Source organism: Oryzias melastigma, linkage group LG13 (assembly GCF_002922805.2).
Source record: "Oryzias melastigma strain HK-1 linkage group LG13, ASM292280v2, whole genome shotgun sequence".
NCBI classification, from domain to species: domain Eukaryota; kingdom Metazoa; phylum Chordata; class Actinopteri; order Beloniformes; family Adrianichthyidae; genus Oryzias; species Oryzias melastigma.
This window is the reverse complement of record NC_050524.1, coordinates 30,764,423-30,783,061: the sequence shown is the minus strand read 5'-3', so window position 1 is coordinate 30,783,061 and position 18,639 is coordinate 30,764,423. Positions and strand designations below refer to the sequence as shown.

Here is an 18,639-nt window from a genome sequence, read left to right as displayed (position 1 = left end):
TATTTTTTCTCACTTTTATTGAAAAAGAAAGATGAACGTGTTCTTACATTATCACATAAGTCCAACGGGTGCAACAAAATGACAGAGCATGAGTGAAATGTGAGAATCAATTAAGGAGCACCTTTCCACTGCAAGTTCAAGCTGACAGAACATGCAATGAACAATAGTTGGAAGGAGCTGTAAAACAAGCTTGTGCAAAGATCTCTTCTTTAAACATTAAAGATAATGCAAGAAAACGCACATGTATTGGTTTGAAGCCACAGTGACAAAAAGAGGATGTTCAAACATAGACATACTTAATATAAGTATGTCTTTATGCCAACTGCTGTTCATGAAAAGTCTCAAGAGATTCATTTTATAAAAAAAAAAAAATTAAATTAAGTTGTCTGATGGAATGTGTTGTTAAAGTAGCAATCATACCACAAAAACACACACTTGCACACAGTTTCACATAAAAAATAAAGTTACCCAGCAATTTTAAAACAACAGCAACAAAAAAGTATATTATAGCTCATCACGCATCTTTTCTCCTTTAGGTCTAACCACTCTACCGATGTACAAGATGGAGTTGGTTTTGTTGTCTTTCACCAGGAAGATGAATGGGTGATCTACGTAGAAAAGCTTGGGGTTCCTGAGCTTGTCTGTGCCGAAAATGCTAGTGTCATACGGGTTTCCATCCACGTCCAGCTCCAAAGCTGAAGCGTGGAAAACATTGGAAAGGTAGAGGTCTTTCTTCCCTGAGATGTTGGACAGATCAGCTTTGGATTTGTCCACAGCTTCAGTTAAGCCAAGTTCTGCCAGGTATTTCTAAAGGGGAAAAAAGAACAGAATTGCTTAACATTTATAATTAAATCGTATGTATTATAGCTTTAATCCCAGCACATTTACCTGCAGATTGTGGCTGACTTCCACTGAGACTTTAGGGAGAGAGATGGCGACAGCTCTGTTCTCCATCTTGCTGAGCCAAGTGTCCACCTGCTTCTTTGTCAGCAGTTTTTCCAAACGATCCAGGGGCTCCAGGTGATACGGCATGATTAGGATCATGGAGGCTTGCTTCTGGCCCAGAGGCATGTTCAGCACGAAGAGTTTGTTCTCTGTGTCTTCATAGAAGTCGTACAGACCTGCAGAAAGCAAGACAATCATGTTTGCATTTTTGTGGGCAGATGCATTCAGTGTGGAAGACATAATAAAGTCAAAGCTATAGGGGTGGGAGCAGGGACGGCCCTGGGCATAGGCGACCTAGGCGGCCGCCTAGAACACCATCTACTGGAAAGAGCGCCAAATCTCTTATAATATTTTTTTCTTTTTTTGTTTAACGGTTTGATGTACCACTCATTTCATGCAAAAAAAAAAGTAATGACAAAAAAATAATACAAAAGTTTGGTATAGTCTTCTTTAAGAAAAACACAAGCTCAAAGCAGAGGTTTCTCTGTTTTAGTTATATGAAATGGCTAGCAAATTCTTCTCCCCTGCAATTGGTTTAAAAAGACAAATTTAACGATCAAATGTTTTTTTTCCCAACGCCTTTAACAGTCAAACCCCCTACTTTCCTCTTGAATATTGATTGATCGGTGGTGCAGTCAGTTTCCTTAAGTTTCCTTGTTTTAGCCCCAGTTGAAATGTCTAAATCTAAGATCCTGCAGGGGGAAATTCATTTTTTGCCTATAGGGCCCAGGGCCGGGCCTAGATGGGAGGGTTCTCACCAGTGCGATGCATCATCGAAACCCCTACGGTGAAAGAGCGGGTCACCAGGAAACCACGGGTGTCGACCATTTTCTCGTGGAATCTCTCCTCCCAGTGAGCTGTAGGGGGGAAAAGGCAAAACATCCAGTCACACTTCTGCACCGGCTTTGATGAGTGCTCCACCTCTGATAAATACTCACGCTTGAAAAACATAGCGTTGACGATCATGGCTCCGTCTGGGTTTTGCACCTCCTTGGTGACCTCGGGAAGCTTGCCGCCCGTCGACTTGGCCGCCCACTCGTTGATGGAGTTCACCGCGCTCCTCTTGTCCCTCAAGTTGATTTTTGAGTGGTCGTAATTGTAGTGCTTCTTGCTGTTCTTCACAAAGTCATCGGCGAAGCTGACGGTGCTGGGCCCGTACAGGCGGTTGTTGATCTTCCAGGTGGTGTTACGAGTCTTGGTGTCACTCACCTGAGGAAAAAAATATATATATTAGGGAAATTGGAACTTTTTTTTTTAAATAAACTTATTTTAGCTTCTCACTTCAGAGAGGAGCTCTGACAGGCCTGAATGCAGATGCTCATCCTTCAGTTTATCAGCGCTGAGGACCGTCTTCACCTGGGAGGCGGTGGAGGCCTTACCACCGAGAGCCACCATCCCGAGGGAGGAGGCCACCACCACAGGAGAAATGGCAATGTTTTCTGTGCTCTTGTCCTTTGCCATACTATGGTAAAGGCTGGAAAAGTTTTAAAAGAGAATTAATCACTCACCATGAAACACCATATCAGTATGACCCTGTAATGTGTTTTGTTTTTGCTGTTTTGTAATGATAACTAACCTGAAGGCCAGATTGGCACTGTTATCAGCCAAAGTTGTGGCATGAACGCTTAGCTTCTTGTCTTCTGCAGAGGCTCCCAAGGCCAGCAGGAAAAGAGCAACAATGCTTGTCATCCACATCCTGTCTGTCTCCAAATGCAGCAGCAGCAGCCTGAGAGCAAAAAACAGGGAAAATTCAGAAAAAGTTAACCATTCGGAGGAACAGTGAAGCCAAATGAGCAAATCTCAGACAAAAGATGCAAAGGAAATCTGTTCTGGAGTCTTTGTGGGGGTGGAGCCGGAGTAACACCCCCCCCCCTCCCCCCATCATGGAAAACTAGTGAAGCTATTCAGAGGCAGACTTGATGGTGCCACGTCATCTGTAGCTGAAAACTCCTGAAGATAAGCTGAAATCTGATGCCTCCTGCTCTGCAGATAAATGTTCATTCAAAGTTTGACTTTTTAAGACTTTAACACACGGTCTGCGCTGAAAAAGTCTCTGCTGAAAAAGTCTCTGCTGAAAAAGTCAGGAAAAGGGAGTGTCCCTGCAGACTTCTCACAGAGTTCAGCTAAAGGTCTAAATGCACCGCCTTAGGCTCTGGAATTCACTTTCTTTCTGCAGACTATAGCCCTGTAATTGCATTTTCATGACATGATTTTCATGCTTGGATACCTGGAGATGTTTTCATGTCTGCGATTTTCTCTCTGAAAGACAAGAAGTACATGTAGTAACCTCTACAGAGCAGGATAGTTTCAGGCTCTGACGCAGAAGAAGTTTCAGTTCTTTAAAGATAGTCAAATGTGTTTTTTTTTTTTTTAAATTTATCCTACCAAACCAATCATTTGTTTTTTTTGACAAAGCCATGTAAATATACAAGAAAATTAAATACATTATTTTGAATAAACTCAATCAGACTCCTGTCATAAATCTGATTGGATGTGAAGAAGGAGTCAAACAGAAACATGCAATCTTCATCTTTGTGCTGCTCCAACAGATCAAAGCTCTCGAACGAAGCTCTTAAAAACAAAGAGCTTTAAACCGTGAGCACAAACTTGCATTCTCCCCTGAACACAAAAGGACTGAAAATGCTCACCTGGCACAGATTCGCAGGGCGTCCCTCCTGTGTTGTGTCCGTGGGGTGGCATAGCTGCATGAAGCGCTCCAGCTCTATATATCCTTAGAGAGAAATTTCTAGAAGATGGGAATGGGGTATTCAAATGAGGGTGGCTGGGTCTGCTCAGGAAGCGGAGAGCTGGGACGTCCCCCTTTTTGGAATTGCAGGGTGGACTCAAAGAGGGAGTTGACTCGTCCAGGCTGATCTGGGATCTGAAGGGAAAAGCTTTCCCACAAGCAAAGAGGGAGAAAAAGACTGCTTTTTGGTCATTTGCTTTGATTTCAGCATCATCAAAAGAAATAAATGTAATTATTTCGTTGATGAAATCATGCTGTGTGAAAGCTCTAAGCGCCCTTTTTCAGCTGCACCAAACAGGATATCCATGAATAGAAGCATTGTTTGCTAGTACGTCCAGAAGAAAAAGCTGGACTTTTTTTTTTTTTTTTCAGTTTCCCTCTCAAACGTCCTGTTAAAGTTTCTTACTGTAGCGTTCAGACTTCAGTCTGGCCCCCACCCCCACAGTGCCACGTCTCCAACTCAACTGCAGGCCTGCTGAGATGGGGGGTGTAAAAGACAACCTGACATGTCCAAACCAAAACCCCCGTTCTAGAGGTTTCTGTGAGCACCCTTTATGAAAAATTTACAATTCTTTACGACAAAAAAAAGGAATTTAACTTTGAAATTGGATTACAGTTTAGCTTCCATTTATGATGTGAACTCTTCATCCTTATAACATTGATTTGGTCTTTACTAATGAACGAAATTGCATTAAATTCCTGGTCGACTTTGAGCTCTCCTTAAAAATGTCTCATCTGTTTTTTGCGGAGAAGTTCCTTCTAGAATATTCTGCAACAAAAAAACTTCAGTTTACCTTGAAATTCCTCAGCATTTGCTGAGTGGGGGGAAGTGACAAAAGAGCTTTTTGCAGAAAACAAAAAAGCTTCAATGATCCACTCAGTGTTCTTTTAAATTTAATTTGAGGAGCTAAACAAATGTTTAAAAAATAATTTAAATAATTTAATTTTATTCAAAAAACATATGATTTATCTATTGATCTGGAGCAGGATTGCACATGAAAAACACACTTTTGCACCAAAAGACAATAAAAAAATTCATGGTCACTATCAAAAGTGGAGTCATGAGCTTTTCCACTCTTCCACTAATTATATGTCTGCCTCTCTGTGAGAGCAGAAAGAAACTTCCAGAGCTTCTCTGGTTCTTCTTTGAACACGTGCAGGAGAAGTCAGAAGCGAATGAAAGCGGCCCGAGCATCCGATTACAGTGCGTGATGCAACATTTCAGAAGGGAAAACCTCCTTTTGGAGATGAAGTCTGAGAAGAAGAAGAAGTCGGACATGTGTGAGGCACGTTTTCCTGAGGAGGGGTGGAGCAGCTGTTACATAACTGCAGCAAAGAAGTGCTATTTGAGGAACGAAGCCCATGCAACATCTGGATGTCATTACTCTGACTTACCCTGAACCAGTGTAAGCAACTTTTCTGCAACTTTTTAGTCAGAAAAAATCAATTGGGTAGCCCATTATTCAGGGATGGATTGTAAAACTGATAGAATTTTGGAAAATTGATCTAAAGCATCAAAAAGTCTTTGCATTTGAGGGGTTCAAACGCCCAGGAGAGGATGTAGACCTTTGGGAGCAAACAAGATTTCAGCTTCTGTCTTGTAACAACAAACAGCAGCTGCTGCTGAGAGGATTACTGAGTAACTTCCTTCCTGGTGGACTCCTCCACAAGCAAGAATGTTTGTCTCTCTCCATAAGAACCTTGACAGTGTCCCACTTAAGGTTTAACCAGAGCAGAAGTCTGCAATCTTCAACTTAGGGTTGATTTCTCACTGACTACAACCCAGTAGGAGCCACAAAGTCTTCCTTCACCCATAAAAAAACTAAGACACTGATTTGTATTTATGTCATTGTTACTATTATGATTAACGCAAATGAACTGTTGTTCATTTTGCATGGACAAAACACAAACATTAAAAGAAAAAAGCTTTTTTAACATTTTGAAAGAAGTTCCTTTCAAAATAGAAGACACCCTTTCACATAAGATCATGTCAATGCAGCAACAGTAGTAGTAGCAAGTGTAATGTCAGCAGTGATTACAAAAAATAGTTCATTTCACTTTTGTTGGTACATCTCTGCCAGAAATGTAAATCTAACAAACCAAAATGAAATCCAAGATAATTAAGTGACATTACCATATCTTTCAAAGACACTTAAAATTCCTTGTTTAAAAAAAAAATAGACATTTCGCCTCAATACTATTGACGTCCATTGATTTTTTGTAGTACAGCACACACAAAAATGTGTCAAAATGTTGTAGTTCGACTTGTGATACCAACTGTCCTTCAACTGTTCGTAAATAAATAAAGTTTGTGTTAGTATTCTTTTTTCCTCTTCACTACTTTTTTACTTTTACTCTATACTTTTTAACATTTAGCTTTTTTTTCTTTAGTAAAAGAGCCACAATAGAAGGTTAATGTGGCTCCGGAGCTGCAGGTTGAAGACCCCTGAACTAGACCGAATTATGGGCTTTTGATGATTTACAGGGGGAAAAAAAGAACAAATAAATCTATTTTAAAAAGCAGCTGGGTGCTGCAGGAATTGTTTGCTGAAATCCTGACTGTACATGAAGACTTTGTAAAGGAAGCACAGCTGCTAAGTTCATGATGTAAGAGCAGGGGAATGTTGCAGCTCTGCTGAATGATTTCACTTCCTCTCTAAAGAGAATCATAGTCCCAGATTCAATACAGTAGCTTTTAATAAAACCAAGTTGAGATTGAAGTGGATTATCCACCCACGGAAGTCTCTCTGATCCCATCCACCTCAAGCATATATAGTTCACCTGATGGGAAACCTGGAAGAACGTTTACCTGAATCTGTTACAGAACAACCAAAAACAGAAACTATTACTTCCCTATCAAATTGCTCACTACCAAACTACAAAACTCTGATATTAACCTGTTTGAAGATGGATGGAAAGAAAGGTTCCCTTCATCTAAATCCTGTACATCCTTCCTTTTAACTTTTTCCATTCAGGGGTCGCTACAGCCAATCAGCTTCCTCCATCTGTCTTCTTCTGTATCCTCTACCCACCAGCTATCTTAATGTCTTTGTTTACTGCATCCATAACCTCCTCTTTGGTCTTCCTCTAAACCTCTTTTCTGGCATCTGATTCAGCATCCTTCCACCAATATATTCACTGTCTCTCCTCTGGACGTGTCTGAACCATCTCAGTCTGGCCTCTCAGACTTTATCTCCAAATTCTCTATAACAGGGGTGTCAAACTCATTTTGGTTCAATCCGACTGATCTCAAGTGGGTCGGACCAGGAACATAGCAAAATAATATATGGTCAACTTTTTATCTATTTCTTTGTTTTATTTGTTTTTATAGTAGCCATATCACTTATTTTATTGTTTATTTCTCCATCTCTTGTGTTTCCTTTGCTCTCCCTAGTGGTGGAATTGCGCATTGCAGTCATATCTTTAAAGAACCATAACTCGACACAGCAATGGGCTAGAAACTTGCTTTTTTTCCAACATTCCTATATCTTTTGTCTCGTCATGACGTGGCCAGATTACACCACCCGTTTGACACCCCTGCTCTAACATGTGCTGTCCCTCTGGTGCTCTCATTCCTGATTCATCCTGGTCACTCCCAAAGAGAACCTCAGCATCTTCATCTCTGCTACCTCCAGCTCTGCTTCCTGTCTGCTCCTCACTGTCTCTAGCTTGAATAACATGGCGGCTCTCACCACAGTTTTGAACACATTTCCTTTCATTGGAGCGGAAACTTTTTAATCACTCATCACATCTACAAGAGTTTACTAGGGTTACAAGAGTTTAAGAGACTTAAAAGGTCTTGCCTCAGGACCCACACTGGAATAAACTCCCCCTAAGAAACAAACCTTGTTTTACTATGCACCAGTCATATATACAAACAACTGAAAGAGTTTAAGAAACTCATTCTGCAAAGCCATAAAGCATAAAACAACTTTTTTACACTGCTTTGTTTGAGTTTTATTTTCTTCATATTTTTTAATATAAACATGATCAAATATTATATAATCATACAATATAGCAATTGTGTTATAAGCTATAAAAGGGGATTGCTAACTTTAATTCATTAGACCCACAATGCAAAACTTGGGTGGGAGTGCCCCCTGGTGGTCAATATTCAAAAATGAAAGTATGTTTTCACTTCAGAAAATCAAATTATTTCAGATATAATTTCAGTTAGAACCGTAAAAGCAATTAAACAAATAATACCCAAATTTTACTTAAAAGAAAATATTGATTTATTTTTTTCGGAAAGAAAAATAATATATTAGAGAAACAAATCCCCACAAAAAATGTAATGGTAATTTTTTTTTAAAAAAGGGCATTTTTTTTGTCAACTAATATATCAAAAGCTGGAATGCAACGTGTAAATAAATTTAAATATTTCACCAACTCACTTCCCTCACTAAGTTGTGTTTCCAGCTCTTAACCACTAGATAGAGCACTCAACCAAATTAACTTCTGGAATGAGAGAGATACTATGAATTGGACCATCTTAAATCCATTTATATATGTAAGTCGTTTATTTAAAGTCCACCTATGGTAATTGATTTTGAAAATGATTTGATAATTGATAATGATAATTGATTATGATTTTCATTGGATAGGAGCTTTAAAAAAACTGCATATTTTTATAAAGAAGGAAATATTAGTGTATATCAAACAGAAACAAAGCATAAAAAAATATCACCAACTTCTTTTTGTTTAAATAAAAAGTAAAGTGTAGAACATTCTCAAAAAATGGGTTTTAATTAGGTTAACTGGAACTTTCAAGAAATTAGAACCACAAAAATGAGTCAACAAGTCGAGTGTTTAGACTGTTTTCAGGCCTCAGAAAAAATCACATCTTCATGTGAAATTTCAGAGGTCCTTCATAGTTAGTACAAGCTCACACACAAACTCACTGTATAACGTCCCCTTTCAGACAGCTTAGGACCCCCACACGTTGCCTGATCCAGCGCTTATGTAAGGTCACCTGCAGGGAGGACCCCCATCGACCTTGCTGCACTTCCTGCTCGTGGATGCTGGTTGGCATTTTAAAACGGGTGGAGTTCAAAACAAAGCCGAGCAGCTGGAGCTGCTGACTAATGCCAGCCTGCAGAGTGAGGAGCAGGGAAGCCCGGGTCAGCCCCATCAAAGACGGATACAGTTTGTCTGGAGAAATCATCCTGAGCGGAGCATCATCCCTGCTCCCCTTCGTGCAGATGCACCTGTAGAGATGATGTCAAGGCGTGTGCCGGAAAACACGCAAGGCTTGTAAGGTCAACCTCAGTATTTGTTTCCACATCAGAGAGGGTTATGAGGGTAATGTGGGTGAACAGCACTCCCTCAACATTTTCATTAGTGGAGGCAACAAAAGGTGTTTGATCTTTTCAAATCATGAATTTGGATTAGTCTGTCTTGCCTAACGACACAAAATTAAGAGAAAAAGCTTCACAAGCATGCTCAAGGGTCTGGATCCATCCCTGCGCTGGTCGTTTCCTTGGTGATGGCTGTGAAGTCGTCCTCATTTTCACATTAGATTTTACCCAGAAAAACATGCAAAGTTCAGACAAAGACATTCAGTTGATGGGAGCATGAATGGGGACTAGAGTGAGTTTGTGTCAGCAGCGTGTTATTTCACACGTTTGGGGGACTGTCAATGTGAGTCAAGTCTTGATTTGTCTGATTGGCAGACAAACAAACTGAAGACGGAAGGAGAAATGGAGCATGTCGTCAGTTCAGCTCTGTGGATGATGAGAAAATAAAAATGTTTAAAATGTCATCGGATGAAATGGGAAGGAATTAATTAATAAATGTTTCTTTCAGTGTAAAGCTAACTGTTTGGGGGATTTTTTAAATAGAAGTAAAACAAAAGATCTACTTACTTAATTAAATTTTCATTTTGTCTAAATTTCATAGACATAAATTTAAATATATTCAAGATGAACCTTTTATTGTTCACTTGTATCTGTGAGTTTAAAGACTTTAAAAACTTGGAACCTGTTTGAAAAATTTGTACATTTAGAATTATCCAATTCACTGATCTAAAATCGATCCAGGACATACTTAGCTAAAAATTCAACTAGTGTGACTCAGACATAAACACCTGGTACTGAGCATCTAATTCACATTCTGTCTATTTTAACAAAAGCTCTTTGAAACGTCTGCAAATTGTTCAAAATTCTGCAACAAAGCATTTAAGAAGAGGCAAAAACTAGGACATTTTTACATTGCCCCCCCAGTTAAATTTAGAATTGATTTTAAAATCTGACTTCTAGTTTTCAGATCCTTTTGACCCTTTTATTCTTAAGTCTGATCAATGAGGTCTTCACACCAAAATCTATCACAATTTCCAAAAACCTGCTTCAAAACCAGAGGAGACGTCACCTTTCAAGCTGTTGCTCCTCATCTTTGGAACGACCTCCTTTTGTCAGTACGACAGATCGAGTGTTTTAAACGTCAGGTCAAGACGTTTTCATTCAGAGGAGCTTTTAGTTTTAGTCAGCAACTATCTGTTTGCTCAGCTGTTGGACAGGACAATTTGAAAAAAAAGAAAAGAAAAGAAGAGCTTTTAGTTAATCTAATTTTGTTTTATATTGTGTTTTACCTTGCTTTTACTGGCTTTTATTTTTCTTTTTTCGGCAGTATGTGTATGACTGGTTGTTGTTTTTTCATTTGTGAAGCACTTTGTGATTTTTATGTGGGAAAGCTGTTATAGAAACAAACTTTTACATGCTTTGTTATTTACTTCTATTTCTTGCAAGATAATCAGTGTATTTTAACTTTACAGTAAATGAAATCTACCATACCTAAAACCAAATGCTATCTTCTAAAATCAATATAACCTATTAGTTTAATTATGAAATGATTTTATAATGGTATAAGTTGATTCAGTTAACAGCTTCTCTGGTTGGATCGTAGTAGTGTAGATCAATTCATTGATCAAGCATTACACCCTAAGAAAATATGGTTTTAATGCCTTTATTTTTTTCCTCCCCGTATTTTAAAATTTGTGATTAATCGGAATACTCTCTGTATTTTTCTTCCATCTCACCCCCTAATTCAGTACTTTCTTCCTTTGGCACCTTCATTCAATTTGCTGTGTTGTGTATTGATTCTCAACTTTGTTAATAAAGTTTTTTTTGTTTGTTTGTTTTAAACAGTTCTCATCTTTCAGCAAGTTCTTTGTAATAAGGCCCACACTAGCAACACATGATATGCGTTTTTTTAAAACATTTTTTTGCTGGCCTGAACATGTCTAATGAGTCATCTTCAAATCTGAAAGACAACTTCTTCTGCCTTGATAGCCACCATTTTTTCTTTATTTTGCTAGAAGACAGAAGTGCAAAAAGCAAGCCAAATATATATATATATAAAAAATAAACAAGTTTGAACGGGTAAACAACCAAAAACCAATAAAACACGCACAGTTTAGGCAACGTGTCAACGCAGACACTTTTTATTTATAGTCCAGTATCAGTGAGACGTTCAGGGCAGATAACAAATTGATAAATGCTGTAGAGCCGGTGCCGCATTCAAGTCACGTCGGAATTTTTAGTTTATTCCTTCATTTTTTTATATTGAATCCTCTACACATCAAGGACATATAGCGGTATTCGATTTGACAAAACTTTAGTAATCTCAACATGTAAACAGAAACACGTGTTAATTGTTTTTTGTTGGTGTTTTCGACATTGTTGTTGAGCCGTGAAAGCGGCATAACCCCTTTCCGCTCCGCTTGACCTGAACCCGCTGAGCAAAGTCAGCTCCCGGTGACGCTACCTCGATGTTCACAGAGGGCTGGAGATAGAAGGACACTCCTCCTCCTCCCAGCGCGGAGTAGACAGAGGAGAACATCCCAACACTCACTTATAGAGCTGCTCGCTCACGCGGAGGCGACGGCACGCGCTCGACCCCCGCGAGAGGTACAGGACGAAGGGAAGCCGAGAGGAGAGGCTGCCGGGGAGACACACTCTCGAGCGTGGTTTATTTTATATTTTGGTTTTAAAAACTTTGCCGCTTTTGACAGCACTGACTGACTTTGCCGGTTGTGGACTTCCCTCGCCGTTCCCGGTTTTGGCAGTGGGAGCTTCAAACTCGGTTAACCTCCGAGCGAACTGGAAAACGGTTAAAGTGGTAGCAGCCTTCAGACTGGTACGTGTGTAACACTTTTTAAAAAACACTTTGGGTCCGTTTTTCTGTGTCCGAGTGAACAATATGTGGCCCCGGAAAATGCCTAATTACCATGGTAACGCCAAGCTGTTCTACATTAAGAGTCATGTCACCATTAATTAACGGTTTTACATCATTTTCCTCAAGAGTATCGGGATTGATTCCTATTGCTGAGTACTTTTACTACATATTTCCTGGAACCATTGTTTTTTGGAGATGACATTAGGTAGTATCTGGTGGTGAAACATTCCACTAAAACACTGCTTGTTTATTTATTTTTAACTTGAAATCTTTAAAGGGGCCATATTAAAAACATTTTTTTTTGTGTATTATACTGTTTATTCCTCACTATAAACAACTATGGCTGGGAATTTGAGGGTTACTGACGTTACGATGTGATTCGATACATGACTCACGATATGATAGTTGCAATAATCAATATTGGTAATCTATGCTATTTAACTATTTTTAAAACAAGTCTTCTTATTTTCTTCAAAACCCCCCTTTTTTAGAACAGTTTAAACACAATATGTCGATTTAACGCCCTTTAAAATCAAATTAACAGTAAATATGAATGTGTATGTATGATTACAAACATTTTAAGGTAACTAATAAACAAGTCTCCAGTTAAGAACCAAAATGCAGATTATATCAAATGGCATTCTCACTTCAAAGAACAGTAAACGTGGAAATAAAAATTCAAAATGCTGAATGTTAATACATTTTTACACTTTGTCATAATTTTTGGTTATTTAGGCACAATATGAACTTTTATCCTGTTTCTATTACATGATCATTGTTTTTTTTTTTTTTACAGTGCTGGTATCCATATTCACTTCCCTCTCCTTTTTATTATGTTTTCCTGCACTTATCTTTGATAAATAACACTTAAGTCATGTGCTCCACCAGCGTACTGCTAGCATAAACATCTGTTGGATCAATAACACCACTATACTTCATTTGGACGGTCAGACGCTGCGCACCTGTCTGCTAGAATCTGGTTTAATTTAGCGCTATTTTAGTGTTTGTACAGGTTACTGTTGTACTGCCCTTACAATCAATGTTTTTGTTACGTTAGAAACGGCGTAGGCTGTCTGCATCTACTTCAGAAAAATACAGGCACAGCTTGGACCTTTTTGCTTGTGGCCGCTCTGCCATCTGTGTGCATTTTCAATTGTCAGCGGAGTATGTGGCGAAAGCTCGCGAGCAGTCCCTACCTGCTGCATACGAAAAAGCAGAAAAAGTGCACTACGTGTTCACGCTGTACCTGCGCCACTATGTTTTTAGGCAGAATTTAGGATAAAAACTTAGCGGTCAGGTAAAAGTTGATGACTGTTTTGCTATGACATTCTTGTGTTTTACTGTCATGCTCACGCAAAGTGCCCCCCGGAGGACTTTTTTGGTATTATTTTAGGAAACCAATTAGGGGAAAGAGAGGACCGGTAATTGTTCGTGAATTGAAATACCGCGATAGATCGCCACACCTCTATAAACAACCCTAAAGTGGTATTTTGATCTGTTCACGCATTTCTGAGTAATCTTCCAAAAACCTGCACTCAGTACCAGCCCCTCCCATATCTACGAAAACGAGTGGGTCCTTACCTGCTGATGTCACAAAGTGCTTTCAAGAGTCTCCTCTGAAAGCACCATCCCCAGTCTAACACAAACACCCAATTTCTCCACAGAGCTAGTGGTGATCAGCAAAAAAACATTCATTTTAAATGCACAATACCATACATCTTCCAATTTTGTCCCATCTTCAATAAATACCAGCTCAAACTGGCAGGGCTCTTTTAAGACATTCCCACAGCCCCATTGGGCACAGTCGTGAGTGTATTTATGTTGTGAAGCAGTGTAGCGATGGCCGGAGCTACTAAAGGTAGATAAACGTTATGTGCATCCATCTTTGAAAATGTTTGGATGTTGTTTTCTTGGGAAAAACGACACAGACACGCTGTGTCAAAGCCGGCTCTAGGATGATGTCATGAAATAGGTAGCACCCACACGTAGCGGCAGGTGGAACCTCAGGAATCGAGTAGTTTTACTTCCGGGTAGGAAAAAAAACTCACAAGTTATATTTTCATGAGTTTATATTTAACAAATATTTTTTTTTTAGTGTTCCAAAGGTAATATATGATCATATATATGGACATAGTTCACTCTGAAAGGCTAAAGAAAATGGTATGGCCCCTTTAAAATAAATAAATAAAATTAAAATCCCTTTCACTTTTTTTATTTACAAATGATTGTATATTTTTCAAAGTTGACTGTATTTTACCATTAAATTTGAGAGGTTTTATCCAGCCTTTTGTTTAAAAAAATAAGGGTAATCAAATCAATATTCACTCATGCAATATAGTATATTTACTAAACCTAAGTTGAATTTCTTCTAAAGTAATTTTTTGTCTTTTGTAATGCAAAAAAAAAAGCTTTTAATTTAAAATTTCTATTTTATAAAGGAAAGCTCTAGTTTTGTTTAGTTACTCCAGGGGTCCCTAAAACGGCCCACGAGCCAGATCCGGCCCACATCCACATTTGCCCTGGCCCCCCGAACACAAAAAGAGACCCATGATTTTTAATTTTTTTTCCCTCAATCTGGCTGATTGAGACACACACAAATAAATGTGACTTTTTATTCCACCCTTCTGCAATCTGAACTGTGATGAGAGAGGATAGACTATTTATTGGTGTAATAATAATAATAAAAAAAAAATTAATGTGAAAATTGCAGAAATTAATTTAAAATTTGGTTATGTGTGGCTTTTTGAAAAAAAAAAATAAATGTTTGCTTTTAGACACAACCTATGATTGTTACACATTTTCTGTTAGTTTACAAAATGACCCTGGCCTCACATCACAGTAGAAAACAATTATGTGGCCCTCTCAAGAAAAAGTCTGGGGACCCCTGGCTTAAATCATTAACTTTGATAAAAGTTAAATCAAACAAAATTGAATGGAGAGTGGAACTTTGGCTAATATATTTTTTTCCCAATTTGCATTGATGTAGAAATGATTCAACTCTTTATTTTGGCTGTAATACCCAGCCTTATCATATACGTGTATAATGGTAAGTTTGTGCTGCAGCCTCCTGACAGGGCAGTATTGTGTATGCAAGATGAGCTTTCATTCATTTCAAAGGGTTCTCATTTTGAGGGCAGCTATTGTGAAAATGTTCCCACATCATAACATTGAGACTTGGATGTGTCATTATTTTTTTCCCATAGCTCAAGTTTCATCTGAGTCTCTTTGAGGGAATCATACGTGGAATTATCCCATAGGAAAATGAGTCGTTAAGAGTTGTTAAACAACAAAACAAGACAAGACTGGTTATTACTAGCTGCCTTTCAGATTAAGTCTACTCTGTCATTTGCTCACAAACAAACATGTGGGTTTATTTATCAAGTGATGAACAACTGAACTAGACTGTGATTCAAATGAATAACACAAGAGAAAACCCACAATTGTTTTAGAATTTGTTCTATCATGTCATAGTTAATTTCTAAAAAAAAAAAAAAAAACACAGTTACATTGAAACAGCACACCAGAACAGCATAGTATCCTAGAGTGGCATAAGGTATCAGAGCAAATTACTTAGCTTTTCGCAAAAATGTTTAAAATGAATTTCATTTATTCGCAAACCTATTTTGTTGAGAAACCAAAAAGTTTACTCTGGAATTCATTCGTTGTCACATCACGGAAAACATGGCTGATGTTGTGTAAAGTAACTTAGGTCTATATGTTTTGGAGAGCTCTACAGAAGTGTCGCAAGCACGTTGCCATGTGTTCACCAGATCACCCAGTCTCTTCTGGTGCATTGTACTTCACTCGTGCAACTATAGCTGAGCCTGAGGGCCGTTTCAACCCTTCAGTTCTCTTTGGGGTCCAGATGACTCCAGCCACATATTGATGTGTGATTCCTTCCATGACAAATTTGGACAAAGGGGGACAGGATTTTATGTCTGCCATGGACATTAGTGAAACTCAAAAATCAATGATAAAAAAAAAGTTTAGCTCACTGTCTTGTGGGGTCCAGATGACCCCACTTTTAATGTAAACAAGCCAAGGAGAGCAGAAGGGTTACACGTTACTTCAGTCTGTCTGTGGTCCAGTTTGAGCAATAACCTGAAATGTGGGAAATAAAAATTAAACAGGTTTATTTTTGGTAGTATTTTAAGAAACCTATGCAGACGTGTTATTCAGGTTTACCTTTTTTTTAATTTTTTTTATCCCCCCCCCCAAATTCCACGGACTGTTCACAGGATAAATGTGCGCTCCTTTCACGTAGCCACGATATACACCAGCCCTCCCCTTAAGATTCTACCGCTCCACTCTACCACCCTCCAAGGGCCGTACAAACCAAAAATCCACAGCCCCTGTATGGGCAGACCCTCTGTACAGGTGAATGTGACTTAGACTTTAGACCGCACAGTCAATTGACCATTTAGACTTGACCCCTTAATGCCTATTGTCGCATATATGCAAAAAAAAAAACACTTTGGCTGTAAAATTACCTATAGTCTCTATTTAAACTAAAAAAATAGGATTATTTTATTTATTTATTTTTCTGGATACCTGGAAATAAATTCAGGTGTTAAGGGGTTAACACATTCTGTTATTTCCAAGTTAAAATAATCTTTAAATTTCTGGTTTCATTTAAGTTTCAGTCAATTGTGTACACAAATATTGTTTCATCACAAAACAATTGCTTGTACTTTCTTTGAAAAAGGATTGGATTATAGGTTGTGCCAACCATTTGTGATCTTCGTCTTGAATTTGGTTTAATCCCAGGGCTTTAAATGTTGACCTTTCATAGCAAACTCACTTACCTTTCCAGGCTCTTCACAGATGCTCTAGTACTTGTAAGGATATTTCACACACATTTAAAAAGTATGCCTTTTCTTGGCCTACATTTTAGACAGATGGTAATGAACTTTCTGTCCTTTCAACGATGTACTCATTCATCACATTGCAGGAGGTAATTGGTGATTCTGAGTCAAAACTATTTTTTCTTTGCTGAAGGATAGTTGTACCTCATAATAATGGATATACAAGCCTGCATTTACTTATTTTTATTTCAAGAACTTGTGTTGCTATGGACAGACAGTTTACACCTATTAGATTTACTTTTAGTGACAGACAACTTGGATTTAGTTTTATTGGCTTTGATTTTTTTTAAATTATTGATAAGTAAGAAATCTCTTTGCAATTGTTTCTTTTTACACTGTGGACTTGAATATGTTTAGATTTAGTTTTTTTTATATACTTTTTTTGTGTGCATGTTTTGTTTGTGTGTGTGTGTGTGTGTGTGTGTGTGTGTTTATTTCATGTTGGTATTAGTATGTCTTATCTACTCTTTATTCCCAAAAGAATCCACCACTCATCCAAACAATTGAATTAAGATGTTCTAATCACTCAAATGTCCACAGATGGAATCATGCAGATAAAACCACAGACCCTTCTTTAAACATTTATGAAATAACATTTTGCTCTTTGGAGATCAATAAATGCCAATGTATCGATGAATAATGATGAACAACTGCATTAAAACTGTACTCCACATAAGGAAATGCATTTTGACTGACTGCATTGTGCCAGTTTTAAAGTTTGGTGAAGGGAGGATTATGGTGTGGGGCTGTTTTATAGCAACTGGGCATGGGTCCTTTAGTTTCAGTAAAAGTGGAGGACTCCTTCCCATTCCAACATGACTGCAGAAAAAAAGGCCCATAAAGATAGAAAAAAAGTTTGATGTGAAAAAACTGGACTGGTCTGCACAGACTCTTAACCTCATCCTCACAAACACATTTGGGATTAAATTGATAGGAGACAACATTTTCTCATCCAACATCAACCTCAAATGAACATTGGGGCCTCGGAATGAGACATGAATGGAGTTGAAGCTTTCACTTCTTCCTTTTAAATTTTCTATTTTTTTTGGAACATTGTTAGGTTGGACGCAGTAATCTTTGGTTAATGTTCCCATCCCACATTAGGTTTCACTTTTAGCTGTTGAGAATCCTATGGGTGGCATCACATATTATTCAACCAGTATATATGTCTCTGGGTTGACCTTACAAATGGACTACTGGGGAAAATGGTCCAACATTTCCACTAATACTTTTCTAAACTAATATAGGGGAAAAAAAACCCTGTAATAGATGGCCTAAAGTCATTAAATACCTTCTCCAATAAGAATAGTGCTTTTGGTGTTTCTAACATGTTCTTGTAGCATTTTTCTCATGATGGAGGGGATTTGTAAAATAACTAAAAGCCAAAAAAAAAAACAAAAACGCTTTTCTAAGTATTTCTTAATTCAAATTTTGAGGGCCAGAAGCAGATAAAAACCTACAATTTGAAAAAAAAACCTCTCGGTTGTGATATAGAAATTGAAATGGCTGGGCCAGTCTCCCTACTCTGCTGACGCATCCAAGCGCAGATTGGTAGATCCATGTACATCTTCATTTTCTTTGTCTGAGCTGGCATCTGGCCAAAGACTGTATAGCTGGATAGTTTCAATATTGCTTACCATTTTTGTTACGCTTCTAATGTTAGCTTGAAGTGCTGTAAGCTAGCGGGAGAAAATGTAAACAAAGGGATGACAGAATATCAATAAAATGGAATAAAAATGGCAAAATCATAACTAAGACCATTGGGAATGCTTTTACAATAGATCAAAATATAGTTGGAGTGGGACTTTAAACCCTATAGATCACAAATGGGATTCATCTTAAGTTTTTTATGCTTGTATACTTTTGATATCTTGTTCACTTGTTTTGTCCCATCAACAAGCATAAGGAATC

The 18,639-nt window shown here is 38.1% G+C and overlaps 2 protein-coding genes across 9 annotated transcripts in view; one reads left to right on the top strand and one right to left on the bottom strand.

Annotated features, from left to right (window-relative positions):
* serpinh1b (serpin peptidase inhibitor, clade H (heat shock protein 47), member 1b) lies at positions 1–4,225 on the bottom strand. Of its 4 annotated transcripts, none has more exons than XM_024277818.2 (8): positions 3,594–4,225; positions 3,173–3,204; positions 2,522–2,671; positions 2,227–2,419; positions 1,884–2,154; positions 1,704–1,802; positions 889–1,121; positions 1–807 (listed from the first exon to the last, which is right to left on the bottom strand). In XM_024277818.2, the coding sequence occupies exons 1-8, from the start codon at positions 3,651–3,653 to the stop codon at positions 505–507; spliced, it is 1,341 nt and encodes a 446-aa protein (XP_024133586.1). In that variant the 5' UTR covers positions 3,654–4,225; the 3' UTR covers positions 1–504. The 4 variants fall into 4 exon arrangements, with proteins under 4 accessions (XP_024133586.1, XP_024133588.1, XP_024133589.1 ...); XM_024277820.2 differs by having other exon boundaries at positions 2,522–2,668; XM_024277821.2 differs by lacking the exon at positions 3,173–3,204.
* A 7,200-nt stretch (positions 4,226–11,425) lies between these two features.
* gdpd5b (glycerophosphodiester phosphodiesterase domain containing 5b) overlaps positions 11,426–18,639 on the top strand; it is a 48,921-nt gene continuing 41,707 nt past the window's right edge. For 2 of the 5 annotated variants that reach the window (XM_024276607.2, XM_024276609.2), the window contains exon 1: positions 11,428–11,824. The gene's annotated coding sequence lies outside the window, so the exon portion shown is untranslated. Of the gene's footprint in view, positions 11,825–18,639 lie in introns of all 5 variants that reach the window. The other 3 variants (XM_024276608.2, XR_002919751.2, XR_002919752.2) reach the window with 3 other exon arrangements.

What these genes read in the sequence shown, in the direction of transcription:
- serpinh1b (XM_024277818.2), bottom strand. Translation starts at nt 3,653, where the DNA reads ATGCAGCTATGCCACCCCACGGACACAACACAGGAGGGACGCCCTGCG. An exon ending in AGACATGAAAACATCTCCAG is followed by an intron (nt 2,672 to 3,172) that starts GTATCCAAGCAT and finishes TTTTGCTCTCAG; the next exon opens with GCTGCTGCTGCTGCATTTGG. An exon ending in CAACGCTATGTTTTTCAAGC is followed by an intron (nt 1,803 to 1,883) that starts GTGAGTATTTAT and finishes TCCCCCCTACAG; the next exon opens with CTCACTGGGAGGAGAGATTC.